Consider the following 22,766-nt stretch of genomic DNA (forward strand, 5'->3'; position numbering starts at 1 on the left):
TTCAGAGCTCATCAAAGAGCCTTAAAAATGTGCTAACAGCCCTTAATGAGGCCTGAAGTTCTCAATTAAATTAAACTCCAGTGAGAAAGGAAGGACTGACAAAGGTGCCAACTCTGTAGCCATCCGCCGGCCGGGGCTGAGTGAGCAGCAGCCCGCACTCAGAATTCAGGAATGTCTCCTGCTTTCTGGGAGGAGTCTGAGACTCGTGGGAGGGTAGGGGGTGCAAATTGCAGGGGTGCTGCACTGTGGCCAGAGCTCTGGTCCCACTTCCAGTCAGGAGGTCATTCTTGAGATGGGAGTCCCAGTGGCAGGGCCCTCTCCACTGAGACACTCTCATAGTTCCATATCAACCCACTCCTCCCTAGGCCAGAGTTTGGGTTGAGAAGGGGAGGGTTGGTTTCACTGTGTGGACACACAGGCCCCTTGTTCCCCAGGAAGTCTGGCAGGCTGAGCTTTGATGTCAGGGCTGGTTGCCAGGTAGGGGAGAACCCTCAGGCCTCAGCCTCTTCCTGCCTGGTGGTGTGGGAGTGCGGCCAGGAGCTGGCCAGTTTTGTAGAGTTCATTGCTGGGGCTGGGGACAGAGTGGAGGGGGTGGCAGTGAAGACAAAGGAAAGATGGGGAGCTATCTCCATCCTCTGTCCTATGAAGCAAAGAAAAACCTGTTCTCTCTGTCTTGGCTAATAGTCTTGGTGTTCTGGTTCTAGGCCTGTCCCTCCCCTATGGCCCCAGCAGGGGGCATTGCAGCCCCTCTGAGGCCAGGAGGACTACCCACCCCCCATCCCCACCCTCGGGCCCTTGGACCCAGGTCCAGTCCTGGCCAGGGCCCAGCTGGGTCATGCTCATCTCCCGGACTCAGGCTGCCAGCCCTCTACCCACTCCAGGGCATGAAGCCACGGCTGGAGGACACAGGGAGCCAAGGAGAAAAAAACAAGAAAGCTTTATTTGAATCAGAGAGCCTCTGAAGGCACCTGGTTTCTGTCAAATATATTTTTTAAAAAGGCAGTAACGTGGCAACTGTACAGGGTACATGATGGGTAGGAACTGGGCATGGGGAGCTGGGAGGGGGACATGGAGAGAACACAGAGGAGGCGGCGCAGAGGAGAACGGAGGGAGGGGGTATATCAGGTCAAACCATACAACGGTCAGACCCAGCTCCTAGCCACCCCGGGACAGGCGGACAGTCTGGCAGACACTGACACAGACACACAGACACACACACAGAGACACACGTGTTCTCCAAGCCCAAGAGCCTCCGCTGGCCTGCACAAGCAGGGATCAGTCAGAGCCAAGAGTGGAGAAACTCAAGCAGATGCCGAGGCTACACCCCGTCCCTCCACTCTGAGCCCCAAGCCCACAATGTCCCCACTGTCTGTCCAAAGGCTCCCTCTCCAGGGCCTGGAGATCTGGGCCCAGCACACGCTGTGAAAAGCAGAAGTCAGTTAGAAGAAAAACCTCCAGACCAGTGAGGCTCACGCCTGGCAGAAGGAAGGGCAGAAGGCAGACAGGGAGGGAGGCAGGCAGTCCTTCTGTCCATCCATCCTTTGTCACACAATCGCCCGGAACAGGAAGGAGAAAACAGCCCCCAGTGCCAGACCCAGACACAGGAAGAAGGCCATGATGGCTCCTGCGGTCTCCGCCTCAGCCGGCTTCACTTTCCTAAGTGGGGAAGGAAGGGCACGGCTACCTCAGAATGGCTGTACCCCAGCCCAGAGCCTCTGGCTGGAAGGAGGGGTGGGGTGGGGTGACATGACTGTCGAACCTCATTCTGCTGATCAACCCATCCTAGCTGCCTAACCCCAACCTGGCTTCTCCTCCTTGAGGGAATGTGTATGGTGGGGTTGTCTTTCACTCTTTCCTGCGAGCCCGTCTCCACCTACACCCAAGTAAGCCTGGACACCCACCTCCACTACAGTCACTATCCCCTCAGCCTAGGAGCCCCTCCTGAGCCATCTCTCCTTTCAGCTCTGGGAGCAGGGACTCTCCTTTTGCCCTCCCTCTACTGAGTGTCCCCTACTGGAACTCTAGATCCTGTCTGATGCCACCAAGTTCCCTGCCAGCCCTACTCACTTGGGCCCGAAGCACATGCAGAGGCTGGCGAGGTAGCCGTTGGAGAAGGCAAAGGCGGCCATGAAGAAGATGAACCAGGCATCGTGCTCGAAGACCACAGTCAGGTAGTGGCGGGGCTTGATGTTGCACAGCAGCAGCAGCGGCACAAACACCAGCCGGGCCAGCACCAGGCTTGGCAGCCAGCGGCTGTCCTTCCCGGGCTGTGGGCACCAGGCAGGGCCTCAGCCCAGGCCACCACCCCAGGGCACAACCAGGCCCCCAAGGATCCATCTGGGGCCTCTCAGGACCTGAACTGAAACCTCAAAGCCTGGTTCGCCTTAGGGGGTTACTCTTGAAAGGGGCATGGTGGAACCTTCTGGAATGCTGGAAATATTCTATATCTCGATCTGGGCAGGTATGCATATATATATATTCATTAAGTTGTACACTTAAGACTTGTACTTAACTATACATAAATTATGCCTCGACTTTAAAACAAATGGTCCCCTTACTACCATACTTTCTTGGGTTCCCTCTCTGGGTCCAGGCTGGACTCTTACTTCCCACAGGGGCCTGGGGCCCTCTTCCTCCACTTACCCACATGAATACAGCTGTGAGGCTCCGGCCCAACCAGTCAAAGATATTGAAAGTCAAGAAACAGGACACAGGAATGAAGTAACGTTCTGGAAGAGGAGACGAATGGGTGGTTATCAGGCTCACAGAGGCAGGTATAGCAAGCCTAACCTTCACTGGGCCTCAGCTTCCCCAACAGTAAAATGGAGAAGATGCTTCCAGCCCAGGGAAGGGCAAATGGACCCAGGAAATGGGGAGAAGGTGACCCAGGCTCCCTCTCTTCCCTACTTCCAGCCCAGCTCAAGATCCTGTCTGTTCCCATCCTGGGAACCTGTGGCCTCCTCACCCCAGGTGCTGCTGCCTGCAATGCTGGACTTGACCTCAACAGTCACGGCTGGAAACATCCCAATGGTGATAGTGAAGATGAAGCAGACAGAGAAAGCCAGGACTGAGATCTAGATAGAAGGGGTAGAGTCACCCAGGTGCCTGTGTCTTCATGGTGGCTGTGCATTAAAGAACCACGGATCCGGGCCGGACACGGTGGCTCACGCCTGTAATCCCAGCACTTCGGGAGGCCAAGGTGGGTAGATCACCTGAGGTCAGGAGTTTGACACCAGCTTGACCTGGTGAAACCCCGTCTCTACTAAATACAAAAAATTAGCTGCGTATGGTGGCATATGCCTGTAATCTCAGCAACTTGGGAGGCTGAGGCAGGAGAATCACTTGAACTCGGGAGATAGAGGTTACAGTGAGTGGAGATTGTGCCATTGCACTCCTGCCTGGGCAACAAGAATGAAACTCTTGTCTCAGAAAAAAAAAAAAAAAAAGGAACCACGAACCCCACCCCTGGCATGCACACATGGGGGGCACACACGCACACACAAAAGAATCCAGGAAGAGCCGGGCGCGGTGGCTCAAGCCTGTAATCCCAGCACTTTGGGAGGCCGAGACTGGCGGATCACGAGGTCAGGAGATCGAGACCATCCTGGCTAACACGGTGAAACCCCGTCTCTACTAAAAAATACAAAAAATTAGCCGGGCGAGGTGGCAGGCGCCTGTAGTCCCAGCTACTCGGGAGGCTGAGGCAGGAGAATGGCGTAAACCCGGGAGGCAGAGCTTGCAGTGAGCTGAGATCCGGCCACTGCACTCCAGCCTGGGTGACAGAGCGAGACTCCATCTCAAAAAAAAAAAAAAAAAAAAAAAAAAAGAATCCAGGAGTGACCACTCTCAGGTCAGAAAGGGAGGAGATGGGTGGCAGAGGGAGGGAGCAAAAGGAGGAGAGAAAGGACAAGAGGTAGAAGGTAGGATAACCTTCCCTACATACATTTTTCAGGATGGCTTTGATAGAGTGGCTTTCGTTGGTGGGCTGAGAGTTGGAAACTGAAACTCCAGACTCCTCTTTGCCTGCTCTTGGCTCCTCTCCTGCGGGGTGGAAGAATCTCCAAGTTGTGGGGAGGACAGAGCAACAGAAGACAACACAAACATTTCCCAAAAGGGCTGGGATCACTAGAAAGTAGACGCCTCCTTAACCAGTCCCAAACCAGTCCCAGCCGCACCCTAACCCTAAACCAGACCTCGCCTCCAAATCCCTACAGCTCAAGTCCCGGGGGCCTGGCCTCTCCCAGGAGCCTCAGGTCATGTTATTCCTCACTGAGGAATCTGAAATTGCTTCCCACTGCCTTTAGTCCAAACACCTCAGGCGTTCAAGGTCATCCAGGATCTGCCCCCATTTTATAATTGCCGGCCCTTATTTCCTATTGTCTTCCTCTCCCCACCCCAGTCCTTCGGTCCTCCTCTGGCTCAGGGCTGCTAGCTAACACAGTGCACTCATCTTTGTTCTCTTTGCTCGTGCTCTCCCCAGCCTGGTATACCATCCTCCACCCCAGCTTCCTCAGTCTCTTCAGACCTTTGCTAATGAGGTCCAACTTGGTCTCCTGCTCCCCGGGTCCTTCGAGCTTGAGCTGCTGGTAGTAGCGGTAGAATTCCTATCAAGTAAGGGAGACGGGGGAGGTGGATTCACAGGCAGAATCTCCAGAATCCCAGCCTCCTTCAGGTTTTGTCCTTAGAACACCCCAGACCTGTATACCCCAAACCCCAGCCCCCTCCATTTACTCACCAGGCGGGGCAGGCCCAGGTAACAGATGATGGTCAAAATGATAACAGCACAGGCTGTGATAAAGTAGCCAAAGGCACTTTCTGATAGCTCCGAGCCACCTGGGGTGGTGTCAGTGATCAGAGATAGGCCCCATCCCTTCTCCCCACCACACCAGGGCACTGGGCAGGTAGACAGCCGGACTTACTGGCAATAGCGCAGATCATGGCCACGGAGGCAAAGAAGCCTGCTAGGCCCTGGCCACTCATGATGGGGGCCGTGTAGCTGGCAGGCAGGAGGCCAGCCAGACCAAACAGGCTGCCCTGCAGGATGGCACCAAACGCTGGGGAAACAGGGTGGGCATGAGCAGGGGAGCTAGGGTTGGCGGTTGGGGGTGCCCAAGAAGACAGGTCCCTGTGATTCCTACTTTACTCTCGGTGGGCCTTGAGGCTGAGCTGCCCTTCTCTCTGCCCCCTCCCAGCCCTGGTCCAGGCCCACTCAGGCCTCTGAATCCCAACTGCTCACAGCATCCACTCCCTTCAGGCAGAGGCTGGGCTTCTCTCTGGCTAACAGTGGGTCTGAAAAAAGAGTGGGAGTAGTTGGGCACCCCTCCTCCCACAGGCCCCCTCCTGGCCCAGCTTACAGTTAATGAGTACGATCTTGATCATGGTGATGACAAAGAAGGGCAGAGCATCCAGCTGCACCTTCACCAGGATGGCAGTGATCAGAAACACCAGCAGGATGGCCACCAGGCTGCCCAGGATCCGTATGGACTGAGGGATCCTGCCGGGAGAGGCCAAGGGTGGCAGAAACAAGTGGGCAAAGCTGGGGCTCAGCCAAGGGGGTGCAAGACACAGTGAGGGTCAGGCTGGGGGCTGGGGAGGGGGTGGGCACTCACCTCTGATGCAGGAAGGAGTTGAGGTAGGTGAATAACAGCAGGGGCAGCATGGCACATAGGGTCATGACATTGTTGAAGATGACACTGAGAGAGTTCCGCTCAGGCAAGGGTGCTGCAGGGGCGGCTGACGCCTGGGCGTCCTTGCTCAGTTCAGCAGTGACCAAGGACACATTCTGGGACATGTCCAGGCGGTTTGTGAAATACTGCAGGAGTTGCAGAGAGGAGTGTTGAAATCTCTCTCCCTGTGCCTACCAGCACAGAGTCACATCCTGCAGGCACAGTGGGCAATGCCCCATGGAGCCCAGTCCCTCTGGCCTCACCTGAGTGGCCGTCATGAAAAAATTCCATGGGAGCAGCGTTCCCAGACCCAGCATGAAGAAGATAAGCCAGACAGCTTTGTATCTGCAATGGAGGAGGAAAGAGGGGCCAAGTGACGCACCATCCTGCCCCATTCCACGATGAGCCCCAGGGAAGCCCCTGTCCATCCTCAGTCTCTCTAGGTCCCAGGGCATCTGTGTTTGTGTCCATTTGCATGTGTCCTCTTACGGGTGTGGGGGGAGAAAAGGGTACACGGCTTGTTGGAATTCGGGGTGGGGAGGGGGTCAGGGTCATAGGACTGAATGGCATGGCTGACAGGACCATAGTTATCAGTCCTGGAAGGCCTGGGGGACTCTGCAGGCTGGGAACCAGTGTGACCCACACATCCGGAGATGGTTTTAGAAATCCTGCCGAAGGGCTGAGGGCGGGTGGATGAGTGAGAAAGCAAGCAGCAAGTGTCTTCCACCCCCACCAGGCAGGCTGGAAGTAATTATGCTGTCTGGTCAGGGACTGTGTTGCTCCCCAGAGAGGATTCTGAGGTTGAGAAACTCCCATACTATTCTGAACCTACAGGGGCAGGCGGGCGGGGTGCCTCAGGGCCGCTGTGAAGAGAGGGCCTTAGAGCTGTTTTCTTCCTGGCCAAACAGAACTTTGTAGTTCATACCACCCAGGGCAGGCCAGGAGGTATGGGGCCACTGGAGATCATCTGGGCCTCAGGGTATAAATAAGGGCTGCCCTCCTTTGGCCAGGGAAATGCCCCAGGCCCTATACTTCAAGGCCCTTCCGGGTCAGGCCAGCTTCTCCCAGGTAGGCCTTGCCTGAAAGCTGAGTAACCCCAGCCCAGCCCATGCAGATCTCCCGTTGGGTCTGCACACCCTCCCCAGAGCCAACACCAGCTCTGTTCAGAGATGGCAGGGATAAAGCCCAAGGCAGTGAGAAGACAGGCCTGGCCAGAGTGCAGGAGCCTGGACGGCTGGCAGGCCTCACACAGGGATGGAGTGGTGAGTGCCCCACGTGAGCACGTCTAAGTTAATGCAACTGCAGTCCCCCAACCCCCTCATATACACGCTTCCCTTGGAGAAGCTAAAGGCTTGGTTCGGAGGCCCAGAGTGGAAGGAAAAACTCCCGAAGTCACAAAGGAGAGAGGATCGGGGCAGGGGGCGCTGTGAAATGACTGAGCTGTGCAATGAGGCAAATGGAGACAGCGAGGGCTTCAGGGAACTGCCCAGGAGAGCAGAGGTGGGGATAGACTGGGCAGGCAGCCTGGGAATGAAACACAGGAGGCAGGGAAGCACCCTGGGGCCTGGACTTACTGCCATGCCTCCTTAAATTCCCTTACTTCTAGATCCACTTCCTGGGAAGTAGATACTTTTAGTTCTATTTTACAGGTTGGAAAACAGTCCCAGAGACATTAAGCTACATGCTCAAAGCTCCCACAGGCACAAGTGGCCTAGTTTCATAGCCTTTGGCACAGGAGGGAGATGAGATGGGTAGGGCAGACGTGATGGGTTTCTGGGGCCTCAGCTGGAGGGAAGGACAGAGCCTGATGCTTTGAAGGAGCTTTGGATCTCAGGCATCACTTCCTCAGCCTTCTTGGGTCCCAGATCCCTTTAAGAAATTGAATTAAGCTACAGCCTCTTCTTCCAAAATACATATTCACAGTCATAACTGCAAGTCTAACTTGATTGGGAATTCACAGGCTCCAGAGGCGGGGAATTGAGAAGATCAGATCAAGAACCAGGGTGGGCCAGGTCATCTAAGGCAGAGGCCCAAGGGCAGTTCTGCCAGATGTGCATTGGAAGGAGGGGTGAGGCAAGTATCTCCCCACAGTGGTGGCGGGAGGAGCCAGAAGCCGCTGACTGGAAAGCAACAGTGGAAACACAGACACGCCAGGGAGGGACTGCTGCCCACGCACCCTGCCCTTCCCGCAGACCCCCCAGCCAGCACCCAGCCAAGGCACAAGGGGTCTCCGCCCCTGATGCAGACCTGACTCATAGCTACCTGGCTAGAAGGCCAGCCAGCAGTGGCAACCCCCAATTCCAAAGGACACCGCACCCAGATCCCTGAAAACCCATTCCCTGGATCCACAGCCCAGCCCCCTACCCCTTACCTGTCCTGAGGCTGGTGACTGGTTGTCATGGCGATGATGTTCTCGGTTTTGCCTGGCTGACAGCTCCCTCCCTCAGGGGCCTGCTGGGGGCAGGAACAGTGTAAGGCCCTGTCTTGGCCCTGCCACAGGCCTCCTCAGGCTCTTAGGGGGAGAGGGGGCAGGGCTGACAAAACAGGCCAGTCGAGGAGGTCCACTAAGACCCCCTCTGTACCCTGCCCTCAGGACCACTCAACTTGACCCCCACCCAGCCCCCTGGCCCAGCAGGCCAGTCCTGCACGGCCCCCCTGCCTGCTCAGACTCTACCTGGCTCCCGGCCTGGCCGCTGCCACCGCTATTTTTATCCAGCAGCCGAAGCAGTTTATAAGCTGGGAAACAGGAGGGTGGAGAGCAGGAGGGAAGGAGGAGGAAAGATGATGGGAGGGAGGGAAAGACAGTCAAAGAAGGCAGGGAAGAGGACGAGAGGGGTCAGGGACAGTGATGACAAGGGAAGGAGGGAGACAAATGGAGGAGACACAGCAAAGAGGTCGGGGGAGGAGGAGGAGGAAGGACACAGAGCAGGCAGATCTGCAGCAGCTGAGACAACGGCGATGATGGCTGAGGCCAAACCAGAGGCTCCCCAGGCCCCTCTCCACAAGTCTGGTCTCTCCACCCTCCCTGGGAAGCCCCTGGATTCATGGCTAGAGTGGGGCTTTCTTTCCAGCCACTGCCCAGGAGCTTCCTAGTTGCTGGCTGGTTTTCCAGGAAAATATTTCATAATGGATGTGGGGGTACAGCCCTTCCTCCTCCCACCTCCTGACCCTAGGGTCACCTAGTCCTCCCTTAGTTCCTCTGTCACAGGCTCCTGTCCTCTTCCCCTTTCTGAGAGTGACCTTGTAAAGAAGATTGGAGGTGTGGATCCCAAAGCTCCTATCCTTCTCCCTCAGCGTCCCTCTCCTGCTCCCTATTTGTGTAGGGGAAGACCCCCGGCACCACCCGATTCAACACTTTTCCCATTGGATGGCATGTTAAGCCAGGCAGATGTGCACTGACACATCCCCCACACTCAGGCCTAGCTGGGCCCAGGCCTTGCTGTTTGGGGTGAAAGGACAGCTTCCCCTCCCTCCCTTTCTGGGCACTTACCAGGTGCCCAGACTGGCCAGTGGAAGGGTCAGAGCAGAGCGAGCCTGGGCAGTCCCTAGGAGGTGCTCCTAGTTCAGGCTCAGGCAATGGGCCTTGTCCACGGGCTCCTGGGTGCGGATCCAGAATGAAAAAGGTGGCACAGGGCATATCAGGAGAGAGTCCCTCAGGCTTCCTGGGGCCCCATTCTGAGAAGGCTTGCAAGCAAAGAAGCAGAAGCACACCCAGGAGATAAAAAGCCACCCCTGTCGCTTGGGAGATAAGAGAACAGGGAGTCTCAGCAGGGGAGCTCTCACAGGTGCAGCATTGCTCCAGGGCCCACTCAGACAAACAGTAGCAGCTGGGCACCATGAGACATTCTATGGGCTCTCCCAGTTCCCTGTAGCTCCTCTCAACCCTCGCTGGGGAAACTCCAAGCTCTCCGAGGTCCTCCTCGGCCCCTCAGCCCACACCTCCAGATGGAGGCAGAAGGATTCCTGCAATCACCCCTTCAACAAATATTTACTGAGGACCTCTGCATGCTAGCCAGGCACTGTCCTAGGCACCAGAGTGGTGAATAACCATATTTACATTTTCTAGGGGCCGGGCGCGGTGGCTCAAGCCTGTAATCCCAGCACTTTGGGAGGCCGAGGCGGGTGGATCACGAGGTCAGGAGATCGAGACTATCCTGGCTAACATGGTGAAACCCCGTCTCTACTAAAAATACAAAAAACTAACCGGGCGTGGTGGCGGGCGCCTGTAGTCTCAGCTACTTGGGAGGCTGAGGCGGGAGAATGGCGTGAACCCGGGAGGCGGAGCTTGCAGTGAGCCGAGATCACGCCACTGCACTCCAGCCTGGGAGACACAGCGAGACTCTGTCTCAAAAAAAAAAAAAAAAAAAAATACATTTTCTAGGGAGATGAAGGCAAGAGGGCATTACTGGGGTGGGGGTGGGGGTGGGGGAAAGGCTCAGGTCTCAGGTTTTCTTTTTCCTTTTTTTGAGATGGAGTTTTTGCTCCTGTTGCCCAGGTTGGAGTGCAATGGCACAATCTTGGCTCACTGCAAATTCTGCCTCCCAGGTTCAAGTGATTCTCCTGCCTCAGCCTCCTGAGTAGCTGGGAATACAGGCTCCTGCCACCACGCCTGGCTGATTTCTGTATTTTTAGTAGAGACGGGGTTTCACCATGTTGACCAGGCTGGTTTGGAACTCCCGACCTCAGGTGATTCACCCACCTTGGCTTCCCAAAGTGGCTGGGATTACAGGCATGAGCCACCGCACCCTGCCTAGGTCTCAGGTTTTCTATTCGGTAGTAAGGACTCTTCCTTTAGGTTCTTACCTCATACCCGCATACCCTGTACTCCACCCCACAGGCAAGATTCCTGGAAGTAAAGGGCAGGTGCAACTTCAAAGCAGATGGAGGCCTGGGGTGGGGAGAATAGCTCCTGTTTTCCTGGGTAAAACTGGCTTGGGCTTAGAGAAGAAGTATTTATTTCTTCCCTATCCCCCAGCTACACCCCTGCTCTCTCTGTTCTCAGGAGTTCCCATTCCAGTCTTGGGCACAATTCAACTCCACCACGGGCAGCCCTCTCCTCCTGCCCATATCCTAACATTCAGCTGGCCAGCCTTCGTGTTTTGCTCGTCTGCCTTTGCCCAGCAGCAAACAGGGATCTGATACCAGCTCAGAGCATCCGGTGTCCCTCCAACTATGCCTTGGCCTGCTGAGGTGGGCCCCTGAAAGCAGCCACCAAATTGAGTACCTCCCTGCCTCCAGACTCCCAACACCTCTCCTGCAATTCTCCACTCCCAGGATCTCATATGGGGCCAGCCACTATCTGCAGATCTCTCGTCTTTTCCTCACAACCACCCATAAGCTAGTACTAGCACTGAATAGATTGGGCCAGCTGAAGTTCAGAGAGGTTGAGTAACTTGCCTGAGGTCACAGAGCTGGTGAGTGGAGGAGCTAGAATCCAAATTAAATGTTCAAGCTCCTTTTGGAATGGAGAGAGGTATAAAAGCTGCTTCTCAGCTAGCCCTGTAGACTGGGAGGTGGGGGGGAACTCTGATCCAACTAAAGGGAAAAATGAGGTGGAGACCAAGATCATTCCCAGCCTGACTTGAGTGTCAGGCACCTCAGCCCCGCCCCATCACACACATCCTGGCATGGGGAGCTAACACAAGCAGGAGGAAAGTTGAAGGGTCTGGAGGCCACCGAGAGGAGTAGGCAAAAGGACGACAACGGGGCTGGAGAGAGACCCCTAGAGGTGTGAGGGCAGGGTTGGAGCCAGCCTTGACCTACGACTGCTCTCTCCTGGTAAGCAAAGCCGAGGAGTGTGTGTCTTCGCCCTCTCATACACTCTGACAGTAAACCAGTAAATGAGGACGTGCGCTGGAAGGAGACGCCAGGGATACGACTTTAGCCAGTAAAAGACCCAGGTTAAAGAGACAGCCCCGCACCTCCGCTCGCGAGCCTCCATCCCCATCCCCATTCCCCTCCGCCAGCGCAGTCGGCGGCACGGCCCCTCCCTGTTACCGACCAGATCGATCGGGATCACCCGTCCACTCGCCTGCCCCTTACGGAGGTCAACGTGACCGCAGTCTGTTTCAGGCCCGGGAGACAAGCTGTCCAGCCCAGCTCGGGTCCCGGTCCCGGCAGGATCCTCTGGCTCCCTGGCCCGTGCGCGCCACGTGCTGCGCGTCTCCGCACGCTCCGCACTGGGGCCCCACCCGGCGATCCTTCTCCGGGCTGCGGAGCCGTCAGACCCGGCCTCCCTGCCCTCCGTGGCAAGCGGGCAGCGGCGTCTTCTGCCCTGGCGGTCCCCAGTCCTCGGCCCCGGGCAGCACCTGCCTGAGAAGCAGTGCTCCCGCGCTGAGAACCGCGCGCTCTTCCTGCAGCTTCCCGCGCCCGCCGGGGCACATTCAAACCCGCCCTCTGCTGGGCCCGCCCCGCCCTGAGCCCACTGCCACCTCCCTCCCTACACCCGCGAGCCCGCGGCCCCGCCCCCGGCCCGCCCCGCCACCCCACGGCGACTCCGCGCGCTCTGCGGTCCCACACCGAGCCCCTGCGCCCCCAGGGCCGCCTGGTGGTGTTATTTCGGTAGACAGGACCTCTTTGGGCCCTGCCACACCAAGGTTGTCCTTCGTGTGGGGCACATGGGGCTGGAGGGTACAGCCACACATTAAGGACCTGAGCAGACTCCCATAAAATCTATCTCGGGACTGTTCCATTTACACACCCGCTACTCAGAACGGCCCCGACGCCCTACGGCCCACTCCACCTCAGATGTTCCGTTATCTCTTCCCCAGCCCCGCCCACGCCGCGCTTCCTCCACACTGCACCTTTTTCCTCCCAGCGCCCTCCCTTTCAACGCCCCCTTCTTTCTTTCAGTCCCCCTCTTATTTTCCTTCAAAACTGCTTCTGTCCCCACCTCCCATTTTCTGTGACCAGCATGATGGTTTCCCCATCCCTGACACATCCAGTCCCAGCCACAGACGCGCAAACACCACACCACCCACAACTTTGACTTGGAGGGGGTATGTGCCTCTGCCTGTGCTTGTGTGTGCGCGCGGAGGGGGACAGGGGCACAACCCTCCAACTCCCTCATAATTCACCCTTTCTAAATCCAGCACTTTGGAAAACTGAGGCACAGCTGGGAATGGGAAGAGAAAAAGCCAGGAACAGCCTGACATCCTGAGTGAATCCTATTGTCCCAGCCGTCCTGAGAGGCGGAAGCCTTGCTGATCACGTCCTCCACTAGCTGAGGAGGAAGGTGTGGGCGTGCTGAGGGGTGGTCCAGCAAGTCCCTCCAAGGGAGGGGGAGGGAGGCCCTCTCTTTGGTTGAGCAATAAATGGGGTGGGGTGGGGTGCACTCCCTGCCCTTCCAGCAGCACTCAGTGCTAGAGCGTGATCCTAAGGCTGGAAAGGTCCTGAGGAGAAAATCCAACCCACGCTGCTCACCCCATGCCCACTGACCCGAAGGGCTTGTCCCCTAGAGAAGCCACAGACACTGATTAACAATTGGCAGTACCTCACATCACAGGGATAAGGTAGTCCTATCCTGTCCCCAGAGAAACAGACAGGGCCCTAAGGAGAGAGGTGGCTTTTCTACTTAGGGTCAGTGGCTCTCCCCAAGCTACTCCAGAATGGGTGTCCCCAGCCTTGTGTTTCCATGCCCCACAGAGATGACACACATATCCCTTCCCAACCCTCACCCACCCCACCCATCCCCCACATCCCCGCCAGCCCTAACCAGAGGGCAGGAAGATGGGTTTGGGTGGTGTTTTTCTAGGCACTGCTCCGTGACTTGAGAGTGGCTTCATGTCTGTCCACAACCCCCTAATTCCCACCCTCATGTTTGTCCAGTCTCTCTCTCTTCCTCTCCGAGCCCTCCTCTCCCCTCTGCCTTGGCCCCCTTCCTCGCTCCCCACCCTCCTTTCCTGGTCTCTGGGTCTGTGGGGGTGGCAGGGCTAGTGGTCAGAAGATCTGCCAGGCATGGCAAGGCTGGTGGCCAGTGGCTGCAATTGTGTACAAAGGGGACTGGAGGTGGAAGAAAACTGGAGGGAAGTGGTGAGGGTCTCAGGCCAGACTGGGGAAGGCTGGTTCCTCTCCCCACCCGCGCTGGGGCCCTGCTGGCTAGGCGGACGGCAACAGCCAGTGCTGTTATTGTTGGAGAGAAGTCCATCTGGCATCCATCCTGCTGGGCCCCTAGCCAGCACCCACACCCCTCTGTAGCCACCTCCCAAGCAGAGGAGGTTGCTGGGTGCCAGGGCCCCCTGCTGGACAGCCTGGGGAGCCCCAACTCACACAGGCCTTGCCTGGAGTTTTTCTAGCCAAACCTTGCCAGCTCTCTTCAGTCTCTGCCTGGTCTTCTGGCCTCTCTCCCTCCCCGAGCTCCCTCAGGTCCCTGTCGAAGGGGTGGGGTGGGAAGGGTTGGTCCTGCTGCACCCCTACTCTCCACCTTATCCACCACCCTATATGGGACGGTGGCTTGCCCCAGACTCCCTCCCCCACTTGGCAGGCCCCAAGCATGACTTACCACCTCACACACAGTCCTCTCTCTCCCCAGGCCTGTGTCCTCTCAGCTGTCACCAACAAGTCATCTATGTTTGCTGAAAGTGTGTTTGTTTGGCCTGGGGGTTGGTAACCAGCACATGTCTCATGACTGTCTATGTTCTCAGTTGTGTTTGTGACTATATCTCCATGGCCCTTGTGACAGGGCTGGGACTAGGGAGAGGCCAGTAAGGCACTTGCCAGGGGTGTAAAATGTAAGGGGGAGCCAAAAACCTCATTAATCAAGATAAATTTTAGGCCAAGAGCAGTGGCTCATGCCTGAAATCTCAGCACTCTGGGAGGCCGAGGTGGATCACTTGAGCCCAGGAGTTCAAGACCAGCCTGGGCAACATAGTGAGACCCCATCTCTACAAAAAAATTAAAATAAATTAGCCAGGCATGGTGGCTCGAGCCTGTGGTTCCAGCTACTCCAGAGGCTGAGGCGGGAGGTTCACTAGAGCCCAGGAGATCGAGGCTGCAGTGAGCCATCATCCTGCCATTGCACTCCAGCCTGGGCAACAGAGCAAGACCTTGTCAAAAAAAAAAGATAAATTTTAATGTAACCAAAATAAGTTTTTTTTTTTTGTTTTTTTTGTTTTTTCCTTTGAGACAGAGTCTCACTCTGTCACCCAGGCTGGAGTGCAGTGGTGTGATCTCAGCTCACTGCAACCTCCACCTCCTGGGTTCAAAAGATTCTCCTGCCTCAGCCTCCTGAGTAGCTGGGATTACAGGCGTGTGCCACCATGCCCAGCTAATTGTTTTTTTTTTTTTTTTAAGTAGAGACAGGGTTTCACCACATTGATCAGGCTGGTCTCGAACTCCTGACCTTGTGATCCGCCCGCCTCAGCCTCCCAAAGCACTGGGATTACAGGCATGAGCCACCACGCCCGGCCCTTACCAAAATAAGTTTTAATGCAATGTCTACAAATCAAGATTCCATGATGCCAAGTGCAGTGGCTCACACTGTCATCCCAGCACTTTGGGAGGCCAAGGTAGAAGAATCACTTGAGCTTAGGAGTTCAAGACCAGCCTGGGCATAGTAGGGAGACTCTATCTCTTTAAAAAAAAAAAAAACAAACAAACTAGCCAAGCATGTTGACACATGCCTGTGGTCCCGGCACTTTGGGAGGCTGAGGTGGGAGGATGTCTGGAGGATGACTTGAGTCCATGAGGTCGAGGCTGCAGTAAGCTGTGATCACACCACTGCCCTCCAGCCTGAACAACAGAGCGAGACTCGGTTTTTGTTTTTGTTTTGTTTTTAAAGACTCCATGGTGAATAAAACATCAAAAATTTTTAAGTAAAGACAGGTGCGGGTACTGGCTCGGGGTTCAAGAAGACTTAATTCTTTGTTCAGCTAGGTCTGGGCTGGTCTTCTAGCCTAATTTTCCACACCTCTTCCCCCTACCCTATGTTCCTGGGGCATCTGTAAGTGGTTGGGGAGTTTGGGGAGGCAGTCATCTAATAACGGCCGTTGAAGTCCCAGAAAAGTGGCCCCGCATCCAGAAACCAAAGATTCAGACTCCCCTAAGACGCTGTAGCCCAGCAGGTTCCCCTACTGGCCCCCTGTCCCACCGGGCAGCGTGGGAACAGCGCAGACCTCGCCCCCACCCCCAGATCCCCCGGCCCCGCCCAGCGCACCTGCTGAGACTGTGGAGCGGGCATCCGGACTTGCGGGGGACGGAAATTCCCAGGCCTGCGGGCCCCTAGTTCTCTCCCTCCTCACCTCGGGGCTGGGGCCATAGCCACGGCTGGAGAGCGCCGCCCGCGCCGGGCTTGACCGGTGCGGGCCGCCGGGCGGAAGAGAGGCTGCAACAGGCGACCCCAGCGCCCGCCCAGAGCTCCGCAGCCGGCTCTGTCCAGTCCTCACGGCTCGGGGGCGGGGAAAGCAGAGCCGACTCAGTGGGAGGGGCCCGTCGGGCCTGACTGGCTGCCGGCGCCTTTGGGCACCTGAGGCTTCGGAAAGGGACGGGGTTAGGGGCCCAGGGTCTCGGACTCCCTTCTCTCTACCCCTCCCCCTAGGTCGCCTCCCTGAGACCTGGGAGCACGTGCACTGGCTTTGAAGACTCCCGAAGGAAGCCGATGGGGTGGTGGGGAGGGACGGCGTGCGGCTGGCAGAAAGCCCCGCAGGGCTGGGAGTGGGGCACACAGCTCAGGGCTCACTTCTTCCCCAACCAAGCCTTCTGACTGGTGTGGAGAGGCGACTGGAATCCCGACAGGGTCCTGTACTCCTGACTATCCTCTGAACCTAGATAGAGCCCAACATTCACCCAGAGAGAGAGGATTATTGCCTGGAAACAATAAACAAATTATCCGGAGGCTGGGATGCAAATGTATCTTTTTTTTTTTTTTTTCCTTAAGACGGAGTTTCGCTCTTGTTGTCCAGGCTGGAGTGCAATGGGGCGATCTCGGCTCACTGCAACCTCCGCCTCCCAGACTCAAGCGATTCTCCTGCCTCAGCCTCTGGAGGAGCTGGGATTACAGGCATATGCCACTACGCCCAGCTAATTTTGTATTTTTACTAGAGACGGGGTTTCTCTATGGTGGTCAGGCAGGTCTCGTACTCCCAACCTCAGGTGATCTGCCTGCCTAGGCCTCCCAAAGTGCTGGGATTACAGGCGTGAGCCACAGCGCCCAGCCCAGACTGTACTTTCTGTTTCCTTAAGCATGTTGATTGACTCTTCTGGGTCTAACTCTTATTTGACCCCTCAGGGGCCTCCCACTAGGGAGAAGGAAATGATGAAGTCAGTTCTTAAGGCCAGTCACCCACCCCTAGTCTCTTCAAGGGTGGGATGACCCTCAAGGGGATGGATTTCTGCACTGCCTCCCTGGGTGGCCTCCCACCCAGTCTCTTAGCAAACGTATCACCCCTCTTCTCACCACCACTAGCTGAGAAGTCCTCAAACTCGCTGGAGGACATTTTCCTCCCTACTGTTCGCTAGCCAGGCAAACTTCCTCCTAGACTCAAGCCATTTCTGGGTCACAGTGTGACATACTGACCGAAACTAAGCAGGGGGAAACAACGTCCAGGCTGTGAGGACTGAAACCACAATGGAATAGGTAGCAAAATAAACCCTTGTACAATTGTCCATCTCTCCTCTCCCCCACCCCCACCAGCTGCCAGGCCAGGTTAAACTGTTTTGCAGGGCAACAGTCTGGGTGATTAGACTTTCAAAGGCATGGAAATAATTCAAATCAAATATTTATTGAGCACTTGCTGAGTGCTGGGCTGTGCAGGCAGGTCTGCCTCCATAGGGAACTCAGATATTATTTTAAGGTAGGTCCTGAGTCTGGAAGACAGTCTGGATTCAAATCTTTCCTCTCTGCTAAATTGTCACTTGTCCCTCAGTTAAGCATTGGGAACCTTGATGTTCTCATTTGCAGGGACAGCAGGGGTGGGTGGGTGTTAGTTCCCCTCCCACCTGAGGCCAGAGGTGATTAGGAGTGGTCTTTGGGAGGAACTCCTGGAGGACAGAGGGGCAATGATCGATTTCATGCTAGATGCAAGGCATTCTTCCAGAAAGACATTTCTGTTGGGAGTGGAGAGGCATGTCTGTGGCAGATCCATCTCATGCACAACCCTCACTATATCTTCTGTCCACTGGGCAGGCTTCGGTCAGTGCTGGTGCCAGGATTATCCTACTCCAGAAGAAAGCATTTTGTGGATTCAGCTGCTGCCAGGACTCGTGGCCTCACTTCTGGGGGCCTAACCTCTCCCTCCTCTCCAGGCGGTCCACTCTTGAGGCCTCCCCAGCGTCTGGCGAGTGTCGCTGGCTGAGAATGAACAGCAGACAGCCCAGCAAAGCCTCTCGCATGTCCTGGGAGCCCAGGCGGCGGGCCAATCGGCGCAGCAGGGGCAGGAGGTACTGGCGGGCCAGGCGGGCGACAGGCAGCAGCAGACGGGACAGCAGCAACCGAAGCAGCAGTGGGAACAGTGGCGCGGGCATGGCAGGGCCAGTGAATCAGTGCCTGGGAAGACAACACAGACTTTAGGCTTGCATGTCCTGCTTCCACCTCACCTGGCAAGGACATGGGGTGGGCAGGAGGTCCCTCTCCCTTCAGTTTACACCTTCCTGCTCCTGACCTCAATTTGCAGGTCGTTTTTGCTTTCATGAAGCCCTTTCTCTTGGCAAGGCAGCTAAGGCAGGAAAGTTCTCACCATAGCACAGACAGGGAGACTGCACCAAGGAAAGAGTAAACCAAAACGTACAGCTTGCCATTTCCAGCTCCAGGCATTCCTATTGCTCCCTGGCCTCTCCCTTCCTCTAGTCACCCCCTCCTCTTCCACAGCCTCCATGCCCCTGGAATTCCCTAACCCTTCTCCCTCAGTCTAGCAGGAGTTCTTCTCCAGGCAATTCTAATTTTTCTTTTGGGGCTCCTGATCCACCCGGACCTGACACTTCCTGACCTCCCAGTCCCCTATCTCCACCAATCCATGGCAGCTCTCACCAGGCAGAACTGCTGCTCAGAATCAGTCTCTGGCTGGATTTGCCTGGAGTGGAGATAGCCCCAGTGGATTCAACACGGGGGTAGCCCCGCCCTGCTCTGCCCCACCAATTACAGCCTGCCTGGGTTGGGGAACGAGGAAGAAACAGCTGTGTTCTAGCACCTGGTATATTGAGGGGAGCGGGCAGCTGGGCTGGCCCCCACTTCCAGTCTAGGGGGAGGAGAGGGCAGGGAACATATGCAGGATTTCCTGCGGAGTTGGAACCCAGATTGCACTTTTTTTTTTTTTTTTTTTTGAGATGGAGTTTTGCTCTTTTTGCTCAGGCTAGAGTGCAATGGCGGGATCTCGGCTCACTGCAACCTCTGCCTCCTGGGTTCAAGCCATTCTCCTACCTCAGCCTCCCAAGTAGCTGGGATTATAGGAGTGTGCCATCATGCCAGGCTAATTTTTTTGTATTTTTAGTAGAGACGGAGTTTCACCATGTTGGTCAGGCTGGTCTCGAACACCCGAGCTCAAGTGATCCACCTGCTTCGATCTCTCAAAGTGCTGGGATTATAGGCCTGAGCCACCACGCCCAGCCCAGGCTGCACTTTCTAATTGTGTTTCCTTAAGAATGTTGACTCTTTTGTGCTCCAGTCCTCTCCGCTGTAGCCTCAGTAAGTAGGAGTAACTGGAAGGAGTAACTGGAACAGGACAATATGAGAGACCCGCTTGCCTAAACCTCAGAAGCAGTAAGTCTACAGCCCACACACACACCTGAACACCAGGCATGCTCAGAGTGGCCGGGACAGGGAGACTAGGACCCAAGCCATCCTCCCATTTCAGTCTCCCCAGTAGCTGGAACTATAGGTGCATGCATGCCCAGTCAATTTTTTTTTTTTTTTTTTGTAGAGACAAGTTCTCACTATGTTGCTCAGGGCTGGTCTGGAACTTCTGGCCTCAGTTGATCCTCCTGCCCAGCTTCCCAAATGGATGAGATTACAGGCATGAGCCACCAAACCCAAATTCTAGTTTTGCATAAGTGTATTTTTTTACATTAAGGCTAATTTGTAAAACCTTTTAAATAAATTCATTCAATTTTAGTCAATTTGACTATACAAAATTCTTTCTCCCAATGTTCTATATCCATTCAGGTTTTTAAATTTTCATTGATAATTGTTTATATTTATGGGATACAAAGTAATACTTCAATACATGTATACATTATGGAATAATCAGATCAGAATAATTGGCTTATATATCTCCTCAAATATTTATTTTTTTGTAGTGACAGTATTTACTTTTTAAAATTTTTATTTATTTATTTATTGAGACACGGTCTCACTCTGTCACCCAGGCTGGAGTGCAGTGGCATGATCATGGCTCACTACAGCCTCAGCCTCCTGGGTTCAGCTGATCCTTCCACCTCAGCCTCCCCAGTAGCCACTACAGATGCATGCCACTACGCCAGCTAATTTTTGTATTTTCAGTAGAGACATGTTTGGTCATGTTACCCAGGCTGGTCTTGAACTCCTGAGCCCAAGTGATCCTCCCGCCTCGGCCTCTCAAAGTGCTGGAATTACAGGCATGATCCACCATACCCAGTAGATATTTCAAATCCTCTCTTCTAGCCAGGCATAGTGCTACATGCCTATAGTCTCAGTTACCTGGGAAACTGAGGCAGGAGGATTGCCTAAACCCAGAAGTTCAAATCTAGCCCGACCAACATAGCAAAACCCTGTCTCTAAAAAGAAATTCTAGAGTAGGCACGATGGCTCGCATGGGTAATCCCAGTACTTTGGGAGGAGGAGGTGGGCTGGATCACTTGAGGTCAGGAGTTCAAGACCAGTCTGGATAACATGGCAAAACCCCTTCTCTACTACACACACACACACCCCTACCTCCCTGGACATGGTGGCGTGTGCCTGAAATCCCAGCTATGCAGGAGGCTTAGACACAAAAATTGCTTGAACCTGGGAGGCAGAAGTTGCAGTGAGCACAGATCACACCACTGCACTCTAGCCTGGTCAACAGAGTGAGACTTCATGTCCACAAAAAAAAAAAAAAAGCGTTTTTTAGTTGTCTTGAAATATATAATACATTGTATTAACTATAGTCACCTTGATGTGCAGAACACCAGAACTTATTTCTCCTATCTAGGTATAGCTTTGCTCTCACTGAGCAATGCCTTCCCTTTCCTCTTGCACCTCCCATTTCCTTCTTTCATTCTGAAACAACCTTAAATAACCTCCAAACTAGACAAAATTCGTATCTTCCTTTACCCCCCCAAAATTCTTATGCTTTATAAGTTTCTTAACCAAAAGTATGCGTTACTTTTCTTTTGTATTTTGCATGCAAAGTTTCTCTTACAATTTCTAGTTTTAACTACATATACTTAAAATTCTTAACCCTTAGTAACCTTAATTTCTAGTAAAAATAGGAAGTAAGCAGTCACAAACTGTTACAGCAGCATTCTGCAGATTGACAAATCTATAAATGCATCATTTTATTTCTGAAAATATGTGCTTTCTCATAGTATAATTTTATTTGGACAGGGTCTTGGTGTACTGCCCAGTGGAGCCATCATAGCTCACTGCAACCTCAAACTCCTAGGCCCAAGTGATCCTCCCCACCTTGACCTCATCAGTAACTAGTACTACTGTGTCTGGAAATGGTGGGTTCTTGGTTTCACTGACTTCAAGAATGAAGCCGTGGACCCTCCTGGTGAGTGTTAAGTTCTTAAAGATGGTGTGTCCCAAGTTTGTTCCTTCAGACGTTCAAATGTGTCTGGAGCTTCTTCGATGTGGCAGATGCCTGCTTTCACCAGGAGGAAAACTGCAGACCTTCGTGGTGAGTGTTATAGCTCTTAAAGACCCAACCACTGGAGTTGTTTGTTCATTCTTCCCAATGGGTTGGTGGTGTGGTTGGCTTTAAAAGTGAAGCTGGAAACCTTGATAGCGTTACAGCTCATAAACGCAGTGTGAACCCAAAGAGTGACCAACAACATTTGCTGTAAAAAGTGGAAATCTAACGCGTCTACAAAGATCCCACCACATTGCTGCAGGCTAGCGCCGGTAACCTGCTTTTATTCCCTTACCTGGCCCCACCCACATCTTGCTGATTGGCCCATTTTACCGAGAGCTCATTGGTTCACTTTACAGAGAGTTGATTGGTCTGTTTTGACAGAGTGCTGATTGGTGCATTTACAATCCTTGAGCTAGACACAGAGTCACAGAGTGCTAGTTAGCTAGATGCAGAGTTAGCTAGATACAGAGTACCAATTGGTGTATTCACAAACCCTGAGCTAGACACAGAGTGCTGATTGGTGCATTTACATCTAGCTCCTTGAGCTAGACACAGAGTCACAGAGTGCTAGCTAGCCCTCCAAGTCTTCACTAGGTTAGCTAGATACAGCATGCCAGTTGGTGTATTTACAAACCTTGAGCTAAACACATAGTACTGATTGGTGTATTTACAAACCCTGAGGTAGACACAGAGTGCTGATTGGTGCGTTTACAATCCTTGAGCTAGACACAGAGCACTAGACGGAAAAGTTCTCCAAGTCCCCACTGGGTTAGCTAGATACAGAGTGCTGATTGGTGCACATACCATCCTCTGGCTAGATATAAAAGTTCTCCAAGTCCCCATCCAGTTCAGGAGTCCAACTGGCTTCACCCAGTGGTGATCCTGCACTAGAGCTGCAGGCGGAGCTGCCTGCTAGTCACGAGCCGCGCCTGCACTTCTCAGCCCTTGGGCTGTCCAGGGGACCGGGCACCACGGAGCAGGGGCCAGCGCCCGTGGGGGACGCTCAGGCCGCGCGCGGGAATCCACCGCAGGGAGAGGAGCTCAGACATGGCAGGCTGCAGGTCCTAGCCCTGCCCCGCGGGGAGGCAGCTAAGGCCCTACAAGAATTTGAGTGCAGCGCCAGCGGCCTGGCACTGCTGGGGGACCCGGCTCTACCTCGCAGCTGCTGGCCCGGGTGCTAAGCCCCTCACTGCCCTGGGCCGGCGGTGCTGGCAGGCCGCTCCGTGTGCCGGGCTCGCCGAGCCCGCGCCTGCCGGAACTCACACCGGCCCGCGAGCGCAGTCCCGGTTCCTGCCCGCGCCTCTCCCTCCACACCTCCCCGCAAGCAGAGGGAGGAGGCTCCGGCCTCAGCCAGCCC

General features: G+C 54.8%; 2 protein-coding genes across 38 annotated transcripts; both read right to left on the reverse strand.

Moving 5' to 3' along the window:
* Nucleotides 1-920: 920 nt before the first annotated feature.
* SLC29A1 (solute carrier family 29 member 1 (Augustine blood group)) lies at nucleotides 921-16,193 on the reverse strand. Of its 36 annotated transcripts, none has more exons than XM_077998582.1 (15): nucleotides 15,820-16,072; nucleotides 9,871-10,007; nucleotides 9,157-9,263; nucleotides 8,038-8,117; nucleotides 5,930-6,011; nucleotides 5,610-5,812; nucleotides 5,355-5,494; nucleotides 4,920-5,054; nucleotides 4,736-4,833; nucleotides 4,526-4,604; nucleotides 3,944-4,041; nucleotides 2,966-3,074; nucleotides 2,644-2,729; nucleotides 2,068-2,267; nucleotides 921-1,656 (listed from the first exon to the last, which is right to left on the reverse strand). In XM_077998582.1, the coding sequence occupies exons 4-15, from the start codon at nucleotides 8,064-8,066 to the stop codon at nucleotides 1,545-1,547; spliced, it is 1,371 nt and encodes a 456-aa protein (XP_077854708.1). In that variant the 5' UTR covers nucleotides 8,067-8,117; nucleotides 9,157-9,263; nucleotides 9,871-10,007; nucleotides 15,820-16,072; the 3' UTR covers nucleotides 921-1,544.
* A 1,169-nt stretch (nucleotides 16,194-17,362) lies between these two features.
* Nucleotides 17,363-18,751, reverse strand: MYMX (myomixer, myoblast fusion factor). Of its 2 annotated transcripts, XM_077999892.1 has the most exons (3): nucleotides 18,628-18,659; nucleotides 18,263-18,356; nucleotides 17,732-18,147 (listed from the first exon to the last, which is right to left on the reverse strand). In XM_077999892.1, exon 3 carries the CDS (start codon nucleotides 18,123-18,125, stop codon nucleotides 17,871-17,873), a length of 255 nt encoding a protein of 84 aa, XP_077856018.1. In that variant the 5' UTR covers nucleotides 18,126-18,147; nucleotides 18,263-18,356; nucleotides 18,628-18,659; the 3' UTR covers nucleotides 17,732-17,870. The 2 variants fall into 2 exon arrangements, with proteins under 2 accessions (XP_077856017.1, XP_077856018.1); XM_077999891.1 differs by lacking the exon at nucleotides 18,263-18,356 and having other exon boundaries at nucleotides 17,363-18,147; nucleotides 18,628-18,751.
* Nucleotides 18,752-22,766: the final 4,015 nt, after the last annotated feature.

Source organism: Macaca mulatta, chromosome 4 (assembly GCF_049350105.2).
Source record: "Macaca mulatta isolate MMU2019108-1 chromosome 4, T2T-MMU8v2.0, whole genome shotgun sequence".
NCBI classification, from domain to species: domain Eukaryota; kingdom Metazoa; phylum Chordata; class Mammalia; order Primates; family Cercopithecidae; genus Macaca; species Macaca mulatta.